The sequence below is a fragment of the Diprion similis genome, chromosome 12, assembly GCF_021155765.1.
Source record: "Diprion similis isolate iyDipSimi1 chromosome 12, iyDipSimi1.1, whole genome shotgun sequence".
NCBI lineage: Eukaryota > Metazoa > Arthropoda > Insecta > Hymenoptera > Diprionidae > Diprion > Diprion similis.
In genome coordinates, this window is record NC_060116.1 from 11,526,230 (window position 1) to 11,550,079 (window position 23,850).

General features: G+C 36.6%; 3 protein-coding genes across 4 annotated transcripts; 1 reads left to right on the forward strand and 2 right to left on the reverse strand.

The window, feature by feature from the left end:
* Nucleotides 1-1,382: 1,382 nt before the first annotated feature.
* On the reverse strand, nucleotides 1,383-4,928 carry LOC124413246 (protein crooked neck). Its single transcript, XM_046893704.1, has 13 exons — nucleotides 4,742-4,928; nucleotides 4,500-4,589; nucleotides 4,261-4,421; nucleotides 3,963-4,159; nucleotides 3,546-3,847; nucleotides 3,321-3,435; nucleotides 3,037-3,212; nucleotides 2,740-2,952; nucleotides 2,509-2,655; nucleotides 2,352-2,428; nucleotides 2,107-2,224; nucleotides 1,764-2,024; nucleotides 1,383-1,640 (listed from the first exon to the last, which is right to left on the reverse strand). Exons 1-13 carry the CDS (start codon nucleotides 4,775-4,777, stop codon nucleotides 1,470-1,472), a joined length of 2,064 nt encoding a protein of 687 aa, XP_046749660.1. The 5' UTR covers nucleotides 4,778-4,928; the 3' UTR covers nucleotides 1,383-1,469.
* A 2,122-nt stretch (nucleotides 4,929-7,050) lies between these two features.
* LOC124412888 (39S ribosomal protein L33, mitochondrial) lies at nucleotides 7,051-7,983 on the forward strand. Its single transcript, XM_046893087.1, has 3 exons — nucleotides 7,051-7,187; nucleotides 7,444-7,547; nucleotides 7,691-7,983. Exons 1-3 carry the CDS (start codon nucleotides 7,147-7,149, stop codon nucleotides 7,738-7,740), a joined length of 195 nt encoding a protein of 64 aa, XP_046749043.1. The 5' UTR covers nucleotides 7,051-7,146; the 3' UTR covers nucleotides 7,741-7,983.
* Nucleotides 7,984-9,101: 1,118 nt separating this feature from the next.
* LOC124412885 (1-phosphatidylinositol 4,5-bisphosphate phosphodiesterase-like) lies at nucleotides 9,102-16,547 on the reverse strand. Of its 2 annotated transcripts, XM_046893083.1 has the most exons (19): nucleotides 16,240-16,547; nucleotides 14,652-14,876; nucleotides 14,499-14,558; nucleotides 14,215-14,352; nucleotides 13,948-14,027; nucleotides 13,631-13,766; nucleotides 13,436-13,536; nucleotides 13,076-13,242; nucleotides 12,771-12,981; nucleotides 12,436-12,694; nucleotides 12,157-12,357; nucleotides 11,870-12,062; nucleotides 11,601-11,758; nucleotides 11,263-11,469; nucleotides 10,783-11,155; nucleotides 10,530-10,679; nucleotides 10,250-10,427; nucleotides 9,645-10,095; nucleotides 9,102-9,554 (listed from the first exon to the last, which is right to left on the reverse strand). In XM_046893083.1, exons 2-19 carry the CDS (start codon nucleotides 14,820-14,822, stop codon nucleotides 9,486-9,488), a joined length of 3,303 nt encoding a protein of 1,100 aa, XP_046749039.1. In that variant the 5' UTR covers nucleotides 14,823-14,876; nucleotides 16,240-16,547; the 3' UTR covers nucleotides 9,102-9,485. The 2 variants fall into 2 exon arrangements, with proteins under 2 accessions (XP_046749039.1, XP_046749040.1); XM_046893084.1 differs by lacking the exons at nucleotides 13,948-14,027; nucleotides 14,652-14,876; nucleotides 16,240-16,547.
* Nucleotides 16,548-23,850: the final 7,303 nt, after the last annotated feature.

The window sequence follows — 23,850 nt, forward strand, 5'->3', positions numbered from 1 at the left end:
TCAAAATCAACCTCAAAAACAGGTTTTTAGGCAAAAAACCGCTTCTTCTCATGCGCCGTCAAAATTTATCTTATTTTTGAGTTTTACATGTTTTCACTCTTGAAACAATATATTTTTAAGTGAAAAATAGAGCTTTAATGAACTTTGAAAAAAGTATATTGATCTTGGGAGTTTTAAGTTACGAATTTTGGTAAATCTTTGAAAATGACAATGGTACGTTTATACATGCAAATAATGTAAAAAAAGTCGTTCTTGGCCTAAAATAGCCACAAAGTTTGCCTGGGGTGCAGTGGACCCCGTGTGACCGCAACGGTTTAAGACTTACTATAGCCGTGAATGATTCAGAAATAAAAGTGTTCTGTTAAATTTGAAAAACAGCCTACAATTAACAAACTTTTATTAATTAAACGTGTCTCACGTGAGATCCTATGACCATCCCACTCTGAAAATTTGGGTTCCTTATTGAAAAAATCTCAGCTTTCACATGAAACACTCAAAAGTAAGATAAATTTTGGCGGCGCATGAGAAAAAGCGTTTTTTTTTCCTAAAAATATGTTTTTGAGGTCGATTTTGAAAAGTTATCAAAAAATGAATAATGTATTTGGAAAGGTGAAAGTTTTTCTCATAAGACGTATATTTTTTCGCAATTTTTTTATACCAGTAACGATAAGAAAGTAATTCGCGTTTAAACCTCAGTTAGGTGAAAATGATAAACTTTGATGTAGAATTTCTCGCGAACGGTAAATCCTAAAAGTTAAAACTTGGTGAAGTTTCCAATCTTAGTACATACTAAAAGAGAATAAATTTTCAGACAAATCAATTTTTTGACGTCCAGATCATTCGTTGATAATTGATGAATTGGCGCTTATATACATTGATTGTTCGAAAAACCAACTAATTTATGTTGGAAATTAAGTGAAAAGTACAAGTGCGAATGTTTTTTTATATGTGTCACATACCATATTGGTATGTTGTATATGAAATGCATGAATCTTCGAGTTGTGCTTAGCATTTCTCTCTATGTCACATAAGAGAAGTAGGGAACACTATTATTGTATTATAGTATTTCGTCATGTACTGATAAATTTTGATAATAGGTACGAATAAATGTAATTTAAATGAGTTTTAAGAATAAAAACTTGTGGATTTGAATATTGTTTACGACTATGTTCACTAGAATCGCACACGATAGATGCGATCTCTCGTTCACAATACGTATAGATTCGGATAGCAAAGACAGGAAACCAAATTGAAACGTACAGAGGCATACAAAATTTGAATGCAAATATTTAGGTTTCAGTTGCATTGTCTGAATCGTAAAGAGAATTTGCGCCAGTAATTTTCGATGGTGGATTACATACTGTTGCACATATCAAAAATTGTTACTTTCGAAATACATTTTATTGTAAGATTCAAAATTAGTTGAAGAATTTACAATGAAATAAAAATGCGTGAATGATTTGAATGGGTTAACTAGGCGTGGTTTCTGATAATACTGTGGTACCATTTGAAACCGGGTCTTGGGTAGCTTCTTTTTGTTTCTTCCATGCTTTAGCAGAAGCCAATAGTTTGAGATTTGGCCTCTGAGATTCGTCTTCTGGAAAAACGAAATCAAATACCTCCTCCCAACCTTCTTCAGCCTGTAAAAAAACATCGTATCGTGTAGTATAAAGTGCAGTTAATTGTCTAATAAGGATTATATTCAACTGTTTGTATCTAATGAAAATCATTTTTCCTTCTCCAAAAATAAGTAACGCGCTTACTCCGTCATCTCCGACGATTCGTCTCCGTCTTTTGATTCTCCGTGGCATTTTGTCCATAATTTTCGCCTGACTATCTTCGTCACCTTTTTCAGTTTCAAAGTCTCGCCATGCTTCCAAAAGCAATGCACGACTTTCTTTATCTCCATTTGTCCGCAGTGCATCATTACCTCGCTCAAAGACACGTCGTGCCAACGCTATGTTATCTGGGCCATCGTCTGTCACGTAATTTCCCAATTCAAACTTGGCATACGCTATCCATACCTGCAAAAACAAAAAATGGCAAGCATTTAACCAAATACCACGGATTCAATAGAATCCATCCACGTAAATAAGAGAAACTCACTTTAACGTGCATTGTACGTTCCAAAAGTCTCTCAAATAGTTGTCTTGCATTTTCTGTTTCTTCTTGAGATATTTCGAAGTCTATGTATGATTTCCATAATAGTTCTGGCATGTCCAATCTATTTTACAGAGCAATTAACGGATTACAGCATTTATTAAAATATGAAACACTATGCAATCGCATGGAAAATAAACATATATAGATTGTGGATTACAATGTGAAAATGTAATAGATGCATGGCATACCTTGGTTGAGTAACTGCTAATTCGTAAATTGCCCGTGCTCGATCTACATCGCCCAGGAGAGTTTCAAGTTCTGCAAACTAAAATAAATACTTCAAATCAATTAATTGACCACTTGAGTTGCTGAACTCCGTGCTAGGGGAAAAATAGGAATACAAACCTTCATCCAAGTAGTACAATTCTCTGGTCCAAATTCAAGAAACTTTTGGTATAATATTCTGCATCTGTCAAACTCTCGAAGTTGAATTTCTAAATCTATGTAGCCTCGAAATAGTTTATCTCTTGGAGACATGCCTAGAGCCATACCCTGTTGGGAAAAGATAACTTCCAGAAAAAAAAAACCTCCGAATAGATTCATAATAAAATACACATAATAAAATTTTTCACTTACCAGCATTTTTCTTGCTACTTGTAGATTTTTTTGTCTAATTTCAAAGTGGGCATAAAGCAGCCATATTTTTGAGAATGTGAACTGCTTGTGTGGGATTAATTCAAGACAGGCTCTATACACTTGACGACATCTTTCTATATCCTCAGTTTCGAGTTCTTCAAACAATGCGTAATTTATCCACAAGTAAATATATCTACGCCAATATTGTTTTTCCTGTGCACATTAATAAAAACTTGCAGTCAAAACCAAGTACTCGAGTATTCAAAACAATTTTTCATGTTGAATGTAGAAAATTACCTTTGTAGGCGGTACATTTGCTATTGCACGTTCGTAAGTTTCTCTAACAAGGTCTATGTCAGTTTCAGACTCAACTAATCGTAAATAATCAAACCACGCATCATAATTGGATGGATTTTCTTTGACCTCCTGTTCATACTGATGCTTTCTTTTGCTCACAATGACATCTTCAATACCTGTTTATTCACAAATAGTTAAAAATCTAGCGCAATTACTTTTCATGTAAAACTCGTCAATCGGCTGAGTTCTCTCAAAAGCGTATGGAAAATGATAAAAAATATTACCTGATCGATCACCATATTTCTTCTCATGTATCGTGTAAGCTTTGTATACTTCTTGAGTTCGATCTTTTGGAATGTGGTCCAAAGCATACTTATATATGACTCGTGCGCGATCATGCTGAAAGTTGCAAAAATTTGAAATTACATCATCTGATGTGAATTTTTCTGATCATTTCTACAGACCACTCTTGATCTAGCCCAGCTAAATTCAGATAACTCAAATCTTACCTCTCTCTGACCTTCCTCAAACTTGGCAAAGGCAACAAACAATTTTTCATCTAAACTTTCGTCGCCATAGAAAGTGACTGCACGTTCGAATACATTACGAGCACCGTTAAGGAAGCCATGAGTCTCTTCAAACCTAGCATATTTTATCCAATGCTTTACATCGGGATGTACCATAACAAAACGTTCATAAATATAACGTGCTCTGTCTATTTCTTTGTAACGTAACTCGAACTTTATATAAGTTTGCCAAGCCTGTTCATCAGGTTCCCATTCCATCCAACGTTCGAACACTTGACGGGCTCCTATGGGTGAGACAAGATCAAATCTAGTTACGCAAATGCACAGTGATACAATTCTTTCCGAAATTTGATCCGGTTATTTCTCTGAGTATGCTGATTGTAAGGTTTAGGACATTACCGGCAATATTTTCTAGCATTTCTTCCATGTACGTATACTTGTACCAGAATTGATTTGCTCTTGGGAGAATTGTCACAGCACGGTCCCACAAATTCCTCGCATGGTTCACCTGCCGGTTCCGCATTTCCATTTCTGTGTACTTCAACCATAGTGTTATATTTCGATGATCTACGTCTAGAGCACGCTCGTATATTGATCTGAAATTCGAAGATTCAGTTTCAAAAACAATTTTTCTAATCATTAGAATTTTACCATACAACACCTGAATGTTTTAATCGCCTAATGTGTTTTAGCTTACCTTGCTCTCTGTATCTCCTTCTGACTTTCTTCCCATTGTGCGTATTTTATCCAGTTTGATATTACCGAACGATTCTTTCGAATATTATCTTCGAATGCTTTCCGTTTACGATGCTGGTAATCGGCCAACTCATGTGGATCGGAGATCTTTTGTTTTGGTGGCTTTACGAACATGAAAATTAACGTGTTAATTTTTTTGAACAACTTTTTTTTAATCAAGGGTAATTTAACTTCACTTACAGGTGGTAATATTTCCAAGTCTCTTTCCTTGGCCTCCCGGAGCAGCTGTTCAGCAGTGATTTGAATCTCTGCGGGTGCTTTATTTTTTACCTGGATGTATCGGAGATGCACAAAATACACGGTTTAATACATTGAAAATTATACCCTCGTGACAGAAAAATGCGTCAAGAAATTTTTGAGATACAGTAAAAACTAACCTCTGTCCTAACGTAAAATCGAAAAGTAATAATAGGAAAACTTACCTTTGCCACCTTTGGCATTTTCTGTGGCTTTTCCATGATGAACGGATTAGTTTCACCACATCAATTCAATAATTAGGTCATAAACGTGTTATTATTTCGTTGTTGTTTGACAAATTTTTCAGCACACACACACATCTGCTCTGAGGCAAACGTTGACACGGTCACGAACGACGTAAAAATTTGAGAGCGCGTCCAACGGAGAAAATACCGAAAGTGCGCAGTTCACGTAGTGTTAACTTCACGCACTAATAGCGTCTAATAGGAAAACTTGAAAGATAACTTTTTAGGAAACTTGGAAATATCTGCAAAGCTATGTCACACGAACAATATACTAACCAATTCGCACTCAAAGAGAACTGAATGCTCGTGCTGATTGATTTTCGAAACCGTAATTGCATCAATAATGTCCTGCAGCGAAGGACAAATAAAGCTTCCTGATAAAAAAATCAAGCCCCTAAATATTTCTTAATTATAGCACCTAAAGAGTACAGAGTAAATACATGTTTTATGACCCTACATGATGCATGGTCAATTCTTTCAAAATGGCTTCGCCGATATTGTCCATTGTGAAATTGTTATACGTTTATAAAAATCAGAATACACTTCATCAAAGATTTGAAGAATATATGAAATGGCACGTGTAACAGTTTTGCAGAATCAGTCAACGCCGTGTGTAACGAAACATGTCCAGAAGTAAATCTTATTGTTAGTCGATTGAATAATTTTTACAAAAATTCAATATTCGGAGAAACTACACTTTAGAATAACACTGCAAGACTGCAAAAACTGAACACAAAAAGATCGGGTAGTGAATAAAATGAATAATTTCGAATCTTACTTGAGTTCACGTACGCCACACCAAACGAAACTCCAAACAGACGATTTCAATAGCTGAAGCGCCTTCGCGGTGTCCAGTTGCTCGATTATACTCCGCAGGAATCCCACAAATACACAATAAAATATTGAACACTAATTTCCACAATACATTTTTCACTTTGGTGATGACAAATACTTTCGGAGGAAGTGCACTAGAAAATTCGACCGTTAATTTTTGATGGCGGAACCTGGATTGTTTGTCGATCGTCGATTGTTTATACGGAGAAGCCAGCGGTCGCAAAGCCCACTCAAATCCGACCTGATCATCTACTAATTGTGAGTAAAACTGATGCTTTAATATTCTATAACGCGTATAGAATCGTGATGACCTCGGCTTTTTGTAGATTGATCAGAGTGAATCGGGGTGAATAAATGTCCGGATAAAAAATATTTGAAATGTAAAAACTGTAAGTAACAAAGTGAAGTGCGCGAGAAAATTCGACCTTCGAGTTTTTATGGCGGCACCTGGATTGTTTGTCGATCGTCGATTGTTTATACGGAGAAGCCAGCGGTCACGAATCCCACTCAAATCCGACCTGGACATCTACTAATTGTGAGTAAAATTGTGAGTAATTGAGACCTCGGATTTTCATAGATTGATCACAGTAAATCTCGGTAAATAAACGTCCGCATGAAAAACATTAAAAATGTAAAAACTGTAAATGAAAACGCGAGAAAATTCGACCATTGAGTTTTTATGACGGTACCTGGTTTGTTTGTCGATCGTCGATTGTTTATACGGAGAAGCCAGCGGTCACAAATTCCACTCAAATCCGACCTGGACATTTACTAATTGTGAGTAAAACTGATGCTTTAATATTATTTTAAATGAAAACGTGAAGTGCGCGAGAAAATTTAAAATTTGATCGTCAAGTTTTTGTGGCGATACCTGAATTGTTTGTCGGTCGTCGATTGTTCATACAGAGATGTTACCAGTCACAACTCTCGCTAGAATCCGGCCTGCTCATCTACTAATTGTGAGTAAAACTGATGCTTTAATATATATTCGTAGCTCGTAGTTTGATCAGAGTGAATCCCGATAAATACATATATTCAGATGAAAAACAAGAACTGTAAGTAAAAACATCAAGTACCGAAATTAACTCACAATAAAGAGACACAAAATACTTGTAGCCAATCTTGGCGTGAAATCAGGATAGAATGCCAAGCAGTTACACTATCTCAAATTACGATACTACTGACAATATTTTGCCGTCAATTGAAAGCTTATAAAGTTTGTTAATTATTAATTCATACTGCCCCTCGTTATGGTAAATATGCTCTTTATATTATCAACTGCTTTTAGATATGCCATAGTACAATAGACTTCTGGTCGGTAACCGACTTGCATTTATCGAACAGAATATTTCACAAATTAGTTGTACGTTATGCCATCTGTATAGATAGATTTTATGTATATCATTCAAGCACATCGTGTGCATGCAACACAACGTCGATTGCGGCGCCTCCGAGTATTGTGTCGAGATTGTGTGACCGATTAATTATTGGTCAGGAAATCACGCAATAAAATGTTCTTAACGAACTTGTTACTTAAGAAAGTGAAAAGCAAGTAAGTGCATAGATTGATACTGTTTATATTTACTGTGAATAGATCGTATTAGTAATGGGCTGGGAAGTTTATTTATAGGTTAGAATCACGGTTCAATTGCCTTACAGTAATTCACTTATAAAAGTCGACGTCTTAAAGATCATTTCATTAGTTTTTATGCGATCAGTGTTTTTTAATTTTTGTTCTTTATTCCATCCATGCCGTAATAATTACAGTAGAATTAAAAAGAACTATGCTAATTTCACTTTAATTTTAGACTCATTATGGTTCAGATGGAAAGCGCTGTTACCGGGCATACGTTTAATAAAATACGCGAAAGGCTCGCCGACAAGCTAGAAATACTGCGATTTGATCCACATAGTAAGTGATTTTATTCAACATTCTTGATCTTTTAGTCTTGTAATTCAATATACTTGGTCTATAACAGGCTTTCTTATTTTTCGTATTGCTCGCTAATTCGTACGTTTGTCAGGTGAATGATTTGTCGATTTTTTTCATTTCAGTACAACAGATAAGTTTGTACAGAGAGAAAAAGAAGATTCGCAGTATGTAATGGTTTTTCTCTGACACTTCGCTGTAATATTAAATAGTGAACTAAGGATTGAATTAAAATGTAATGTCTTAAGAGTCAATGCATTCTATCATTTCAATCTCCCAATGGCGCTGCTTAGACTTTTCAATTGCAAGAAGTTGGCAGGCTAAGTAATTCCGTGTAATTTATTTTATTCAAATGTACATTCTACTGAGTAATCCATGTATACATCATATTGAAAACAATATATTCATTACACTAGAATTGTATATAGATTTTTTTATTTACATACATATTACTTTTGGCTTTCAACTCTCAATATATTATATTATTACTATAAAACAGATTTACTTAAAATTAGCTAAAACAGGGAAACGGTTTCGAAAACATTTGTAAAAAAAATATAACAAAATTATGATAACGTAATGTATATTACGATATGTATTAAACCTAGTTGAAGTACAGTTAGTCTGTTTGGTTTAGTCACACTCTACGTTACAGAAAATAAAAACATTGGATTTGCTGCTGATTATTAACAGCGTTTTCAGCTCACATTGTTCCGCTGTATTCTGTTGCACCGGTACAATAATTATGCACGTTAACATATGTAAAATTACTGTTCAGGTGCAACAGTACAGAGAAGAACATGGCTGAACAATGTAAGTAGAAAATGCTGCAAAATGTATCAAGAATTAAACCCTATGTTTACAAGATGATTTTGAGAATTTCAAATAACCCCCAAGAATCCCTGCAAAGCGTGCGACTAAGCAGAATAATCAAACTGTACTGATTGTGCGATTTGTTGTGAGATATTATGAATCTATAAATATAAATAGCGAGAGTTAATTGCATATCTTTCATTTGTCACATTTTTAAACTTTACCACTTTTTAACCAATTAAAATCACGACAATGAGTCAGGGAGACTAAAATCGGTGAAAATGTGATAATGCAAAAACAAATAGATACATAATTTACCTACTATTTACCGAAATGAAAATGGTTTACGTACCAAAGAATTAAATATCGATTTAGGCTCTATGAATACTTTTAAATAAAATTCCATATTAGAAAAAACAAACAGGCTGTTTTTCATGGCATGAAGGAACTTGAGTTGTAAATAAATTATACTTGTCATTTCATCACGTGGCTGAAATTAATCAAATCTAATAGGATAAATCTATTTGTCCCAAGCACCTTTGCAGTAACACTAAAACTATGATTAATTGTTGAAAAAATCATAGTTACAACAGTACGTATGATGTATGTACGTATGACGTATGTTGTTTGTATCTTAAAATAGGCACGGTATTGTAACAGTATTAACTTTAATCTTTGTATATTTTGAAACTCTGGCATTGAAATACTTTTCTTGCTACTGACTCAAGATTTTTTCTTACATTTATTCAGACATTCGAGCGAATAATATATCTTTTAGAGGTGTTTCAAATTTGACTAGATTGTATATCATCTACACGGTAAACTTTTCTTAAACTATATGACTCGTCAAAGAAGTTTTTCATATTATTTTGATTTAAAAAGTAACAAGTTATGATAAAAAAGTTTGCACCATACGCTAAGACTTGTATAAGAAAATAAAAGATTCATTAGCTCAATTCACAGTGCCTGTAATCACGACACAATCATTCTATGAAATAATTGCTATGAGATTTGATCCCGATTCCAATAGTGAATATTATAGTATCAGAAATTTGAACGTATTTGACGAATAGAATTAGTGCGCTTACACAATGGTTTGTTCAGCGCTCATACGTAGAACTCAGTTTTTGGGCCTAGTTCGTACTCAATTTCTTCATTTTTGTACATTTCCAGTACCTGTGAAATCACGAATTATCAACATTATTATCGGTATCTTCTCCTATGTTGCTTACAAAATAATCCATCATTGCAGAGCAGCATTCTTACCGCATTTATATCTTTTTGTAAGTCCTCAAGTTGTTTATCATGAATAACTTTCAGTTTATCCTTTTCTCTGGCTTGAACGATTTGTGCTATTTTTCTTTCTTCCATAAACTTTTTCGTATTATTTTGCTGCTTCTCTCTCAGTCTTCCCTCCTTGATGCCCCTCGTCTTAAGTGTTTTATCATTCATTACTTCGCGCATACTTTCAACTGACAATCGCGCTTGACGTATATTCATTTCCTTGAGTTCGCGCTCGTGCCTCGCTGCTAATTGTTTCAGTTGTGTAATTTGTGCTGCCGTGCACATTTTGCGCAGTTGGGCGCGTCGTTCTTCGAGATGCGCTCGTTGAAGATCCTTTTCTTCTCGGCGTTGTCTTTCTGCTAGTCGTGACCACTGGGCGGTCTGTTCTGATACTGCTCTACGAACACTCGGATCACGTGATAATTCCAATTTACTGTAAATTGAAATCGAATTGTAAATATTATGATTCATCTCTTCTACACTCGTATTACTCTTAAAGTTTGACTAACAGTAAGGTCTATAGAACCTTCTGACTGTAATCTGTTGTTTAAAATTCCGTTTCATCTATCTTTGAAAGTAACGCTTACTTTTTTCCTTTGATGATTTTCTCAATTGCTGCGCACTGCTGTTTTTGCACAGTAATTTTTTCCTTCTGATGCCTTTTTTTTATAGACTCTAATTCCTTCTGTTGCTTCCTGGAAACTTTTTGGTATCCTTTTTCTTGTCTCAGTGATTCCACAGTGATAGGTTCGAACATCATTTCCTCTGTACAGCAAGAAAAATGTTTTAGAAGTTATTCTTTCACTAAATTCGGGTTATGCATCGAGACCGTATCGTTTGTGATGTAAGTATAAAATTTGAACATACCCCGAGGCTTTGCTACTTCGTGGTGATGCAGAGGAGCTTCGATATTGGTCTTATTGTCACTCTCTTCAATACCAAGCCCGCGCATTTTGGTTTGTGCGGCAGCTTCAGCCTTTCGATCTACTCGTGGTGCAGTCAGTGCTTCCATAAAATCTTCATACACATAGAAAATTATCTTGATTAGCTATAGATTTCAAAATGGCGGATTTTTGTATGAAATAAACTTATAACTCATTGAAAATTTGTGCTGATGCACCTTGAAAGCCGTCGGGAACGTAAATCTTGAGCTCTATATTACAGAAGAGCATGGGAAGAGACATGGGGAAATTGGCTTCCGTGCGTAGGGCGACGTGACGATAACCGGACTGTAATCCATCCAAAGGAACGATTCTCTGTCCTAATAGTTTGCCATTCGATTCATCATAAACAGCAAAACGCAAGGCTGCTAGATCGGGTAACACTACTTTGCGAAAGAGGAATGGCTCCTCATTGTACACGGGGTTCAATCCATTGGCTTGAACAACTCGAGTGCGAAACTCTTTCCTTATTGTATCAGTCGGTAAACCATACATTTCCACTTCCACATATGTACCGACCTTTTTGTCTGATAAAAACTGTCCAGCAATTACCTGCCGGTGGGATGTAAAGAGAAAAATTACAGCTCGCACTTCTTATGTTCAAAACTGAAATAATTTCGTAAATTTCTTGACTTATTTTGTGTTTCTAATGTACATGCCTGTACACTGCACTGTGTGGCGATGACTCCGTCAACAGGACTTTCAGCAAATGGATCAAAACTGCGGTCAGCACGTCTCATAAAATCTGGCTTTAATAAATAACCAGAGGATCCATTGTACTCGAACTTTCCCTGGTTCAATTGCATCGGGAGGTCTGCAGTTTGAAAATTCAATGATACCATTTGGCACCCAGCGTTCCAGAACACCTGTGCAAGTATTTAGACAGCAGTTAGGGTCGCGGATATAACGTCTCAGGCACAGTTATTTTGATTCAAAGTAAGATGTTGGATAATTAGTTGGAGTTACAGTGAATTAATGAATTATTGACAGTATTCACCTGAGGCATATAATTGGAAGAGTCAGCTCTGGTACCCTTTGGATATATTCTACTCATTTGCCGTTTGTTGTAATTTACAAATTCAATCGCAGATGTTTTCAAATAATTTAATCCTGCAGTCTCGGCAAAAGACGACATGTTGTAATGAATATTCTTTTCTGTACAAAGATAGTCATATTGGTATTGCGATGATTAAAATACATGCATTATTTTGCACAAACGGTAGCGATGTAAGTGCAAATAAATTAGTGTTAAAATTAATAACTCACGCTCCGCAACACTGAATCCTTGAAACTTGATTGGCTGGGCGTAGTTTACCATCGACGACAGCCATGGGTGAACATTGGTTGTACTGCCGGTATAAGGTGTCAATTCAAAGCTTTCTCCGACACTACCGCTTCCTTGAGTTGGTAGGACCACACCTGCTGGGACTACAGCTTCGGCTGCTACGACTATTTCTTCCTGTGGGATGACATGTTAAATTATTTCACACCAATGCCAAATTCAATGTCGTTAAATGTCTATCAGGTTTAAACATTGAAGTTATTAAGTCAACCTTTATAGGTTGTTGGTCTACGACAGATGCTGTAGTTGGTATTGCACTGGCATCTTCTTTAACTTCATCTTCAATGACAAATTGGCCTTGTTTGAAAAGTTCTAGTTCGTGCTTTTCCACTTCAGGTTTTAATCGCTTATTTTTTATGAGGATCTTTCTCTTTAACATGTTCGGTGGTGGAAGACTCACGCCTTGTTCCAGCTGATGACAAATATAATTGATTAGTTTAATGAATACTATGCGAGGTCAGGTGCTCGCATAATTCTTTAGTTGACTTACAGGGTATTCTTTCAACGGTTCTTTTAACAACAAGTCTCCCAATATCTCGTCACAGTATTTGGCTAATTTATATTGTTGCTTTTTACTACAGTGGTTCTCAAAACTTAGTATAACAGGATATTCGGAAGTAACAAACGCTGTGTCTCGCACTGCGTATATAACATCCCTGAACAAGATGTCCGTACACATTGCTTTTCCGTGGGTTATAATTGGTTCCTCGTCTTCGCCTTTTCCGTCCCAGCAATCCAATTCGACACATCTATAAAAAAATTTTTTATTAATATAAGCGTAAAACAAATCAGAATTTGGCAGAGTTATTGGCTAAATCAATTCACCTGCATCCAGCAAGTAACACTTGTCTATACATTTCTACGCTACTTTTACCACCGAATTGTCTTCCGCTTAGATACGTGTTATGACTTGAGTTTATGTAGTAGTGGGATAAAGGTTGGTCCATATCCATGTAAATATCAAGCCGATCTAGAAATACAGGTGCATTTTCATCGGACATCAAATACCGAATGAAACCATCCTTTGTCATTGTTTCTGTAATCAAGTTTCAACAAGCTCGCTTATACACAGGTCGATCATTTGTGATTTACGAATTTCAGTATCACCGTAAAGTAAGAAACAAACGTACTGTTAACTCGTGCTTCTTCATTCTTTTCGTAATCGTTAATAATCTCCGTTGCTCGCTTCTCGTCGTAAAGTGGGCATAAAATTTCATTCAACGTTGGATCTCTTTGTTTTTCATTCAAAAACGTTATCAACTGTTCCATATTAATTGTATCAGCTTTCCCTTGAGTTCTGTATTCACATAATATAATGGCAAAACATTAGCGTACAATGATTTCAAAGCCTGCCTAAGCATTTTGAGTGAAATTCTAATAATAGTCAAAAGATTGTTAAAAATTATTCCAATTCTTATATGCAATTATATTTAGTCTGGCAGTAGGTACTGTAAAATTTAAATCTTATCATTTTTGCAAACAGTACTCACATCGATTGAAATAATTCCTCTATATCATTTCTTGGACATATTTTATGATATAGTTCATAAAATTTATCGAATGTAAAGTCATCTGGCTCTATAACGTCATTCTGTAAAAAGAGAATTTGACCATTGTGCACAATAGTGATAGTTTTTTTTTTATGAAAATAATACAGAGGTCATTATTCACAGATTTTACAGTACCTTTCCACTTGGTAAATCTAAATCAGCCAGACATTGATACACCAATTTTTCAGTCTTCCCTGAGGCGAATGTTCTCGCAACTACTTTAACTGGTACTTTTCCGATTGGATCGACCAACATTCGTAGTCTCATCCAACTAGAACAAGAAATAATTTCTATTAGATGCAGTACAATATTTATGCGACGTAAGGTGTACTAGGAATTATTTTCATCTGATATTTTAAAGTACTTCTTTGCGAATTAGTTCGGCAGAAAAATTAAACGTGACAGGAAAATCTTTAATCAAGTGAAATTAGTGATAAAGAATTGCGTCATACTGTTTTTTAAGGCAAGTTAACGGGCAAACATTGTTAGCCTTCACGTTGTGCGTTATTGTTCGGAGGCCATCCAACCATGTCTGTAACATGAAACGGCATGATAAATATTGTTTTCGTGTATTGTGAATACATATCGAATAACCGGATATTTAAAATTATTTTGTCTGTGTTTTGATAAAAATAGTACCAAGTCGGCATGTGTCATTTTCAATACAGTTCAAGTTGGATCATAGAGACCTGTGAATTCTATTATAAAATTTACAGAACCTTTGCAGTTGCTGCATCTGGGCACACGATGTGTTGATAATTAATATTCGTATAATCTACACCTGAACAAATGGTCAGACTTCTTTCTTCCAATTGATCTTCGTGTTTGCCTCCTAGTTTGTCGTATAACTTTGGATCCTGTGTGCATAACGTAATTGATGAAAACAATTGAAACATATAGAAACATTTTCACTAAACTCTGCACATATTGTTGAGGTATAAGATACCTAGAATACAACGTACAAAGTTTGTTGAAATTTTACTAAACACAGTAAAATTCTTACCTTCGGAATACCGCCTGCCCTAACGTCGCTGACTTGACATAGTTCAATAACATCTCCGTCCTAGAGAGAGGATTCATTATCAGTTATTTATGAATTATGCTAAGAACTTGTGGAGTTATTTTGAATTTGTCGTTCAAAATATTTTGGTCTCACCTTTCCCTCGCTTTTCCAGTAAATGAAGAATCCATACTCGTCAACTTTGAACAAACAATTCACCTCTATTTCAGTGTTATCCTTTTCCTCCGACCATCTATCGAACACGCATCCTGTGCGCAAAGGTTCCGGCACTTCAATTTGCCAGTTAAATTCGAATCGTTTTGTCATTTTTTCTGGCAAGTTTTACAAGCCTAGGCTTGTGTAAGTGCAGAATCTTTTATCCTTGAAAAAAAGAAGACGGTAACGCACCAGCGATTATACCATTCTGATAATCTAATAACGATACAAAGCATAAACGAGTTTTATAATTTGTTTGATCAAGTGCTTTTGGCGATAAATTAATTGGGATAATTTATTTTTGTTTTTTCTTTCTTTTTTCTCGATCCCGCGTTGTGCCGCTGTGCGTGCGTATCCTCATCTTAAAATATTGAAAATAATATTTAGATAAGTTTGTATATCGAAGAAGTCAAGGTCCTAATTCTATATATAGAATCTGAACTATGCGTTTATCCGAAAGCCTAGACTTGACGTTAGTTTCTTTGATCATTTCTGTTCGAAAAACTGTTAAGAGAATTGCTGCCAAGTACAATATAACAGTGAAGTAACGAATCCCTATTTCTCTGACTTGAGAGCCCATTTCATATAACAAATAATTGTGGTACAAACAATTCTCTCGGTAGTTAACAGCGATAGATACGGATAATTATCGATGGTATTAGCATGCTAAAACATTAACATGGCCTTTCAGTATACAAGATTATACCGACTGGTTGGCAGTTATTAATCAAAGATTGAACATCATTTTCTTGCAGGTAAATTTAAATAATTTAAATCACTGGTTTTGAAATTAACAAATAGATTTCACATATGTTTTCAGGGGAATATAATCTCTGCAGAGTTGTTTTGATAGCTGGTTTAAAAATAGGAAGATCGTTTCATATCCAAAAATTGTTTAGAAATACTTTTACTCAATAATTATCAGACTTCTGATTCTATATAGCAAACCCCCCCCCCCCCCCCTAATTTCTGTATCGACTCACATTATGTTCACAAATAAGTATACAAGATAGAAAATTTCTCAGCTCTAAACCAAAATTAGATTCCGATGTTTACTCTGTATGTGTATACACGGTAGATTCGACTTATGTGTGCATGGTGCATATATCGTTGTTTTCGACCTGTCAGACGGGATAGACGTACACAAGAATAATTTATCCTCGATATTATGATTTGTGAAACTTGATTCACCGATAAGAGCGTTGAATATCCTGCAGCAGAGAAGTTAGTTTTTGGTTGAACAATGTTTGCGTGTCTGTTTATTCAAATGTGTTTGCTATGCGTGAGAAAACTAACAATTAAGTAGAGAATCACATTTTTATAGGTAATATTCACGTCGCGAGAATAAACGAATCGAGTGAATTGATCCAGGATGCTGTTTAGCTCGAGGATTTATTCCCGAGTTTCACGTTTAGGGTGAGGACGATGCGACTTATGAAATACACAAGTGTTTAATGTTTTCGCTAATTAATAAATATCACGTCCAACTCCTGTACAAAAGACGTCGTTTAGTACTTGAACAACTTACTGCTCGCTCTGCTCTCTGGTATTGACTTTTATAGCTCGTGGGAGCCCTTCATTTTTGATATCTTGACGCGATAACGATCCAACGAATTATACCTTGATTAAATGGAAAAACAATAAGGGGGGAAGTAAGTCACTCGATTCTCCGATACTAAATTAGGAATCAAAGAAACCAAAATTTCTTCGAACACCACGAAGCCAGCGAGGCGGGCAGCACTAACAGCTCGTGTGACTGCGCGTCTCTGTGTGTATTCTTCTAATATACATTCGCAAAGTGGCTGCTGTATCTCTGCCGATTCGTGTATGCATGCACTTACATACTTACATTCAGCTTGATATCGACTGCTTGATGCTTCGCTTGCCCTGGGACTTCCGAATTCAATCTGCGCATGCCTAGTGCTGCTGGATTTTTCTGTCACGCGAGTCTTTTTATCCACCGAGTTGCCGTTTTCGTTATCACGTGTCGATACGCGTGCCATTTAGTTCTTATCATTTCATGAGCAGTTAGTGGCTTATCAGTGATCGGTAATACAGAATCTTGTATAAATCTCAATCATGTATACTTTTTTTCTATTTCAAAATTCAAGTCGAAAATATTGCTCGAGGTAACGAAAGAAAAATGCTGTCCAAGTTTCAGCTCTTAATATTAATATTTAGAGTCGCCTCACCACGATTTTCTATTTCCCATTTAAGCAATATGGGATAAATTTGTTCTTCCGACAAAAACTACGGAATTTTATCACATTTAAAATGATAAGAGACGACGCTTGTAGAGCGTTCTACTGCCTAGAATAATATGTTCTGGTCTAATAATGAGTAAGCTAATCTGTTGGCGAGTACAACAAATTTTTCTCGCGTCGTTTAAATGGGAAATAGAAAATCGCCACGAGGCACCTCTAAATATTAATATTAAGAGCTCGAACTTGGACAGTATATTTTTTTCATCATTTCGAAGAATATTTTCGACTTGAGTTTTGAAAAAAAAGTAGTTGATTTTTTTGATACAGTCTAATATTTACATACGTATACAGTATATTGCTTTTCTGAGTTGTGAATTATTTAAATGTGTCTTGTAACAAGCCTACCTTGGATTCACTGGGAAATTATAAAACAATATAAATCTCGGTTTAATGGAGTTTAGAAACTTATAACAAATTTCTTCAACAAATTGTTATACATCATTATTGTTTATCGTTTCTCGTATTACATCACGTGCGGTATGCAAAATTCAGTTCTAAATCGAATCTTCGTTATTACAAAGCTCGTCATTTCGGTTACACGGGGGGACCCTGATTTAATTCTACAGTCTAGCTTGAAATGTTCATCGAAATATTTTATACTTTAAAACTCGATTAACCAGGTATTCATTTGAATCGCAAGTAATATATTTTGCGAAAAGTAGAATAGTCCTTATAAAATACACGATATGCATAATATGCGGTTTCCGAACATAATTCTTCACTCGCGAATCAAGATGAATTTACAAGGTACTAATCATTCGGAGAAGCGTAAATTGTAGCCGAATAAATGTATACGCGAACACACCGGTGTGCATGCAGAAATACTGAAAAAGATTTTTGATTCCCCCTTGTCGCCGCAGGTTTATCCTCCCTTGCTTTCTCGTTCCTCACCCATTGTTATTAACGCCGACGGTAAGCCTGCATAGCTTACAAGGATAATGAAGATACAGTAATCTGAGCTGTTGTATACATACATGATACGAGGATGTGATAGGTACGCATGTACGCGTCTTCCTGTATGGAACAGGCACGTATGTGAACACATTGTACACAATGGATATGGATTTACACTTAATCTGTAGTGCGAGATTATCACGATTTGCAACACTGGTTGGAAACAACTGCGTCTCAGGGGATGAATAATTCGAAATTCTTCTCTTGCGAAATCTCGATTTTTAATAACAGTGTTAGAATTTTTATTGAATCATCAATAGCATCGAGACGTGGTTGAGACTGTGTTTAATTACATGGTTTGCACACGTAAGCGATCGTGAATATTAGTACGATATCGTGTGTTTAACCGATGACCAAATTTGATTCTATTTATTATCGGTATATATATATATAATGAAACATATTAAGATTCCAAAGTTTCAATACAATATAATATGTTTGAGCACGTGCACGCGGCGTGGTTACATTATCGGCAATTCAGACCTTGGTGAATCTTTTACAAATCCACGGTCCATCATAACCTTCGTTTAGGGATGTAGAGGATGTATAACAATACGTGAGGGAGGTATCAGTAGGTAGGTACGTATATAAATTAAACTCGACGGTGGCGGGAAGAGAATTTTGCGTCAGCTTAACTCGATTAAGGTCCAATGTCTCAGCTGTGGCTTTAATCCATATTCCAGGATGAACGCTTCATATATGGATATACTCACCACGTATACAATCATTTCTACGGGCGATATTAACCCCACAGAACGACGTTGAGCCTCGTGTGTCGTTTCGCGAAGACAGATGTATGCCCAAAAATCACACGGAATAATACACGGTTTAACCCCATTTTTAACCCCCCAACCCCCATGTATGAACACATAAAATTTCTTCGACTACCCCTTCCACTTATAAAATATAGGATTTGACCTATAGTTGTCATTTATAAGCTTCAAAGTGTGCAGATATGAACAAATTTACGTTTTTAAATACCTGTTATGAAATAAATTTTTTTTACAACAAAAATATGTAAATGAAGTTGTATATTAAAAATGAAAAAATAAATCTCATAGTTTGTGGAACGTCTAAATAAAAACTTTTTGTAGTTTTTTTAAACTGTCCTTTAATTTTCTGTGCGATTTTTGTTTCCTGAAACATTGCTGTACGGATATTTTGTCGCAATGGAAAATGTCTATTCTGCACATTTCGACTTGTAAAATATTACGTAAGAATTAATTTTACCCTCCGCCTTCCCCCGAGATGAGGTCATGTATAGACACCCCCCCCCCCCCCCCCCCCCCCCCCCTCCTCGTCCCCTTAGGATCCCTACGTAATTAATGAATGGCCCCATACAATATTTATATACTCGTGTAATTTCTGGTAGAGAATTTCGTTTCGCAAATTTAAAGTATCATACTGTTGCGTATAGACATAATAATAATAATAACAACAATGACAATAATAATGACAATAATAACAATAATAATCATATAATTTTAACTGGAATTAACAAGTATAGTAATTAAGAGGTATAATGAGAGTTTCGAAACCAGTATAATACAAGATGACGGCGGGTCGACGTTGTACGATGACAAGATGGCGGGGTTGCAGAGGGGATCGAGAAGACGGATCAACACTCTGGAATCTCTCTTAGCGTCGAGTGCTAATTACTAATTGTTATCTCGAGCGGGAATCCAGCGGCACTCATTATACAAATCGGGAGACCCTTCTTTAACTCTCTGTTAATTATACAGCTCATGTACATTTCTATAGGCGGTGTTCATCCGTTATATCTATACTTCAGACCCTTAAAAGTATATCATCGGGGTGTATAAATAACTTCGTTATAGACCAGTTATGTTACCGTACCTGTACGTCGGGAAATTAGTATAACAGGATAAGTTTAATGATCTTAAAGAAGGCTTGAAGTCGTTAAAACGACTCTGTACATCGACAAGTGTCGTATCTCTATCGAGAGTTCGGGACCAAGAATCATCTTTTGTAGTTAGTTTTTTGCAGCTTTATACACTTCAATCTTGCCAACTTGTGTTGCTGATAACAGCCTATAGCTGTTATGACCTTCTTAAAGCCAGATGTTTCAAATTTTTTATCTTACGATCTTTGCGTGTTAAATTCACTATACTTCGGGCTAAAAATATTTGTAAAATTTCATACCAGGTACTCATCTTTTCTAGATTATACGCCTTTACTTTTTATAACAAAAATTTGAGGAAATTTCTACCATCTTTTAAATAAAATATATACGGAAAAGTTGTAATTAAGTCTGTCAGCACGAGGTTTAGTGTTTGATCTTTATACTCAATGACTCGTCTGGTATAACTTGTAACGCGATAGGCTAGGTATGTATTACATAGATATATATATATACACATACACACACCCCCGTAATGCAATACCTCTTCGTTCTGGCAGTGGCACCCCGCTCTTTTATACACGAACCCATCCAGTAAAAGTAGAAAACCCCACTTAATTACCATGAATATGCATGTCGGGTCTTCGCTGTTTTTTTTTTTTCCACTCTTTTGTCTCATTTTTTTATTAATCATCATCCTGCTCAAAAATGTCCCAGCCAAATTACCACATCTTTAAAACTGTGAACTTTGATGTCTCTTCTCTCTTCACACGTCACAGTCTCTGAACTCTGCGGGTTAGTTCTTGCGTCCAGTTGCAAGCTTACCCTTTTCGAGTCATGGGCATCAAAGAGAGAGATAGAGAGAAAGAGCAAGGGAGGCAGGAGGAAGCGGGGGGGGGGGGGGGGGGGGGACAAGGTGGGTATAAATATTACAGCACACCGTCCACTCTTCGTACAAATTTATACATGTAAGAAAATTATGCGGGCACGTGGCATAGGAAAAAGGGATGGAATACGTGTAAAAAAAATCCTGGGGATATATATTCGTGGGAAAAAATTATCTGCGACTAATGGGGTACACGTGTATTGAAAAATCGAAATTTTATGAGATGTGGGGAAATATTGCTGTTTGAAAGTCTTCGGGGTGAAATTTTATATATGGAATAATTATCTTTGTAATGCGGTATCGTAAGATTATCCGCACGAGGTCAGGCTGAGAAAATCTTACATTTATCATATTTTTACCGCACATGGTTACGACGAGCACCGTTAAAATAAAAAATTTATGTGATCTCTGCAGTAGTATTATTTATTTCTAAGACTGCGAAACCTTATTTTGCTTCAGGAATAAGTTATCACATCAGCGATGATGCGTAGAATTTCTGATAAAAATGCTCAATAAATCCTTAGTGTTCAATTCATTTTTTCAAACAATCAAACTCTCTCTATATTACATATTATTATGAATCGTTTACGAACGTATGTAATGTACCCTATATTTTTTTATTTTTACACGTATATAATTAAATTAGGTATAAACGTCACTGAAATTCGTCGTTTTTACTTTTTCCGTCATAAAGTCCTGACATGATATGCCTCGTTTCCGATTTACGAATGAAAGTTTTATGCGGTTTTTCAAAGGATTTTTAATTCCGCGAATAAAAATGTATACATATATATATATATATGTAGAGAAAGAGAGAGAGAGAGAGAAAGGAAAAATAAGAAGGAAAACGAGTTTCCGTTTTTAAGCGCAGGAGGTTTAATTGTTCCACGAGGAGACACGGCAAAGCTCCAAAGGCTTATTTAAATAAGCTACCGGGTTAAAATTTGAAGGGTGTTTTTTTCAATACCTCTCTAGTAACTCCGCAGAGCATCATTTGTTTGATACCCACGGATCCCGAGGACGATTCAGCCGTCCAGGCTTTACGGAAAATGATTTTTCAGTCACGTGTGTGTGTTACCGCGGTGGGATTCGTATTTTCCAGTATATTTCTGCAAGGCCGTGCCGTCCGACTGATTGACTGACAGACAAGCGGATCGGCGTAATCCTGCGGGTATTTTATCGTTGAAGACCGTGGCTTAAAACTGATCGGCTGCATATCGCCGTGCGCAATTGCTATTCCCGCCACTGCCAATAATAAATGGGAAATGTACGTATAATACGTTCGCGTGAAAAGCAGGGGGGGGGGGGGGGGAAAGAAAAGAAGAGAGAAAAAAATAATAAAATTACTGTATCGAAATAAAAATTTAGACGTTTTTATATCCAGCCTCCACCTCGGGGAAATATTAACCGTCACCGATGCGGATGTATTTATACATACAACGTGTGTAGGTACCTACACGTATCTATACGTACATCGACACGAATTTTATCGCATCACTGCCACTGCAGCGATTGGCGAATTTCACGGCTGGCTTGGCAAAAAGTCGATTCCGCGTACCTACGGTACGGGACATCGTCGTTTACATCAAAAAACTGCAATCTTCCTTCGGCCTGGCGAACTGAACCCGCCTATAATACTCGATACTTTCCGCAGACACATTTTCCCTGTTTTCTTCTGGTCGTTCGGTGTAATATATTAACTCATCTGTGAAACCGGATTCCAAATACCACTTGAATCCGGAGTTAGGAATGTTTGTCTGCAAATTGCAATTGTAGCTGAAGGACCGAGCGATTTGGAAACTCGGAAGATCTATCGCTGCATGCTGTGTATCCATTTTCATGTTTACAGAATCTACCCATTTTTTTACACACGTTGCGAAATGTTCTGTAGAATATGTCGACAGATATGAGATATCCGCTATCGCGACCAGCGACCGACATGGCATAACCACGTAAGTAAAAGCCTTGCTCAACCTGTCGGCCGTTATACGTTTTGCATTCGGATGCAACTCGACTTTGGATGTTGAACTTGTCGAGCTACGGAACCGGAATATCCTAAGAGATCGAACAAACCGGTCGAACATATACAGAAAAGATAATAATGATAACATCGCTTTTCTCACCACCACTTTATCTCAGACTCCGGCTCTACGTGTCCGTAGTTATGCACTCGAACGTTAAGACCATTAAAGCTTCGGTGAAACTTTACGCTGTAACAGTGTTCCTCGATAAATTCACTCCTTTACGGATCTGGGGTAGGTACGTGTGTCTACTCAGAATTCTTCTTTTTTTCTAAGAAACGGCGCGGCCACTTCCGTTTTCGAGAATTCCAGGTCGTACGTGTGGCTCCAGTTGGTCCTTAGCTCACACCTTTTGCTTTTCTCGATCTGGTGTGCGGAGACGTGTTTTACTTGCCACACGATACGATCTCCCATCACCGTCACTCTTATGCCGGATAAAAAAAGTTCCTTCTTCTTCTTCTTCCTCTTTTCTTTCTCGCTACTGTGACACGTCTGATTGAATTTTTTTCCTTCCTTTCTCCCTTATCACCACCATCCAAGCTTTGTTCCGCAATTCTCTCGTGCGATTACATGACACGTTAACGTCCGAAAATCGTCTCCGTGAACCCGATTCGTTGTTTGAACCGTTTGTTTTCTTCCTCCAAACGAAAACGTGCCTCGATCAACGAATACAGGGCCTGACTCTACCTAAGTTCTCTCGCTTTAACCTTTGGTCAAGTGCCCAAGGGTTGATTTACCTTCCATCACGAGGCACCCCAGCTTGGCCTCGATTCACCTTAGGTATACCTCGCCATGTTTAAGCGAACAATAAGGTAACCCCTAGACGAGGTATAATCCAACCGCCTTTACCTGCCAATCTTATATCTCAATATGATCTTGCCAATATTAAATGCGACGCGGAGATTTGTCCAGTGCGGATACAGATGATTGAAAAATTATTCCAGGGTGGGGGCGAGGAGTGAAACTGAATTTGAGGGTCGTGGGCGTGAACCTTCGTAGGGCCGCACTTGAGTCAAAGTACGAACTTGACACTGGAAAAATATTGTCTCGAGGATGAACCGTGGTTGATGAAAAAGGTGCCTCCGGTACACTCGGGTGTGTATAATATCCGCATGCGGATGACGAAGAGAGTGCGTAGATTAGATATTGACAC

What these genes read in the sequence shown, in the direction of transcription:
- LOC124412888 (XM_046893087.1), top strand. Translation starts at nt 7,147, where the DNA reads ATGTTCTTAACGAACTTGTTACTTAAGAAAGTGAAAAGCAA. An exon ending in CTTAAGAAAGTGAAAAGCAA is followed by an intron (nt 7,188 to 7,443) that starts GTAAGTGCATAG and finishes CTTTAATTTTAG; the next exon opens with ACTCATTATGGTTCAGATGG. An exon ending in ACTGCGATTTGATCCACATA is followed by an intron (nt 7,548 to 7,690) that starts GTAAGTGATTTT and finishes TTTTCATTTCAG; the next exon opens with TACAACAGATAAGTTTGTAC.
- LOC124412885 (XM_046893083.1), bottom strand. Translation starts at nt 14,822, where the DNA reads ATGACAAAACGATTCGAATTTAACTGGCAAATTGAAGTGCCGGAACCT. An exon ending in AGGATTCAGTGTTGCGGAGC is followed by an intron (nt 11,759 to 11,869) that starts GTGAGTTATTAA and finishes ATCTTTGTACAG; the next exon opens with AAAAGAATATTCATTACAAC. An exon ending in CGAAGTAGCAAAGCCTCGGG is followed by an intron (nt 10,428 to 10,529) that starts GTATGTTCAAAT and finishes CTTGCTGTACAG; the next exon opens with AGGAAATGATGTTCGAACCT.
- LOC124413246 (XM_046893704.1), bottom strand. Translation starts at nt 4,777, where the DNA reads ATGGAAAAGCCACAGAAAATGCCAAAGGTGGCAAAG. An exon ending in AAGGAGATACAGAGAGCAAG is followed by an intron (nt 4,160 to 4,260) that starts GTAAGCTAAAAC and finishes TTCGAATTTCAG; the next exon opens with ATCAATATACGAGCGTGCTC. An exon ending in TTGAGGAAGGTCAGAGAGAG is followed by an intron (nt 3,436 to 3,545) that starts GTAAGATTTGAG and finishes TGCAACTTTCAG; the next exon opens with CATGATCGCGCACGAGTCAT.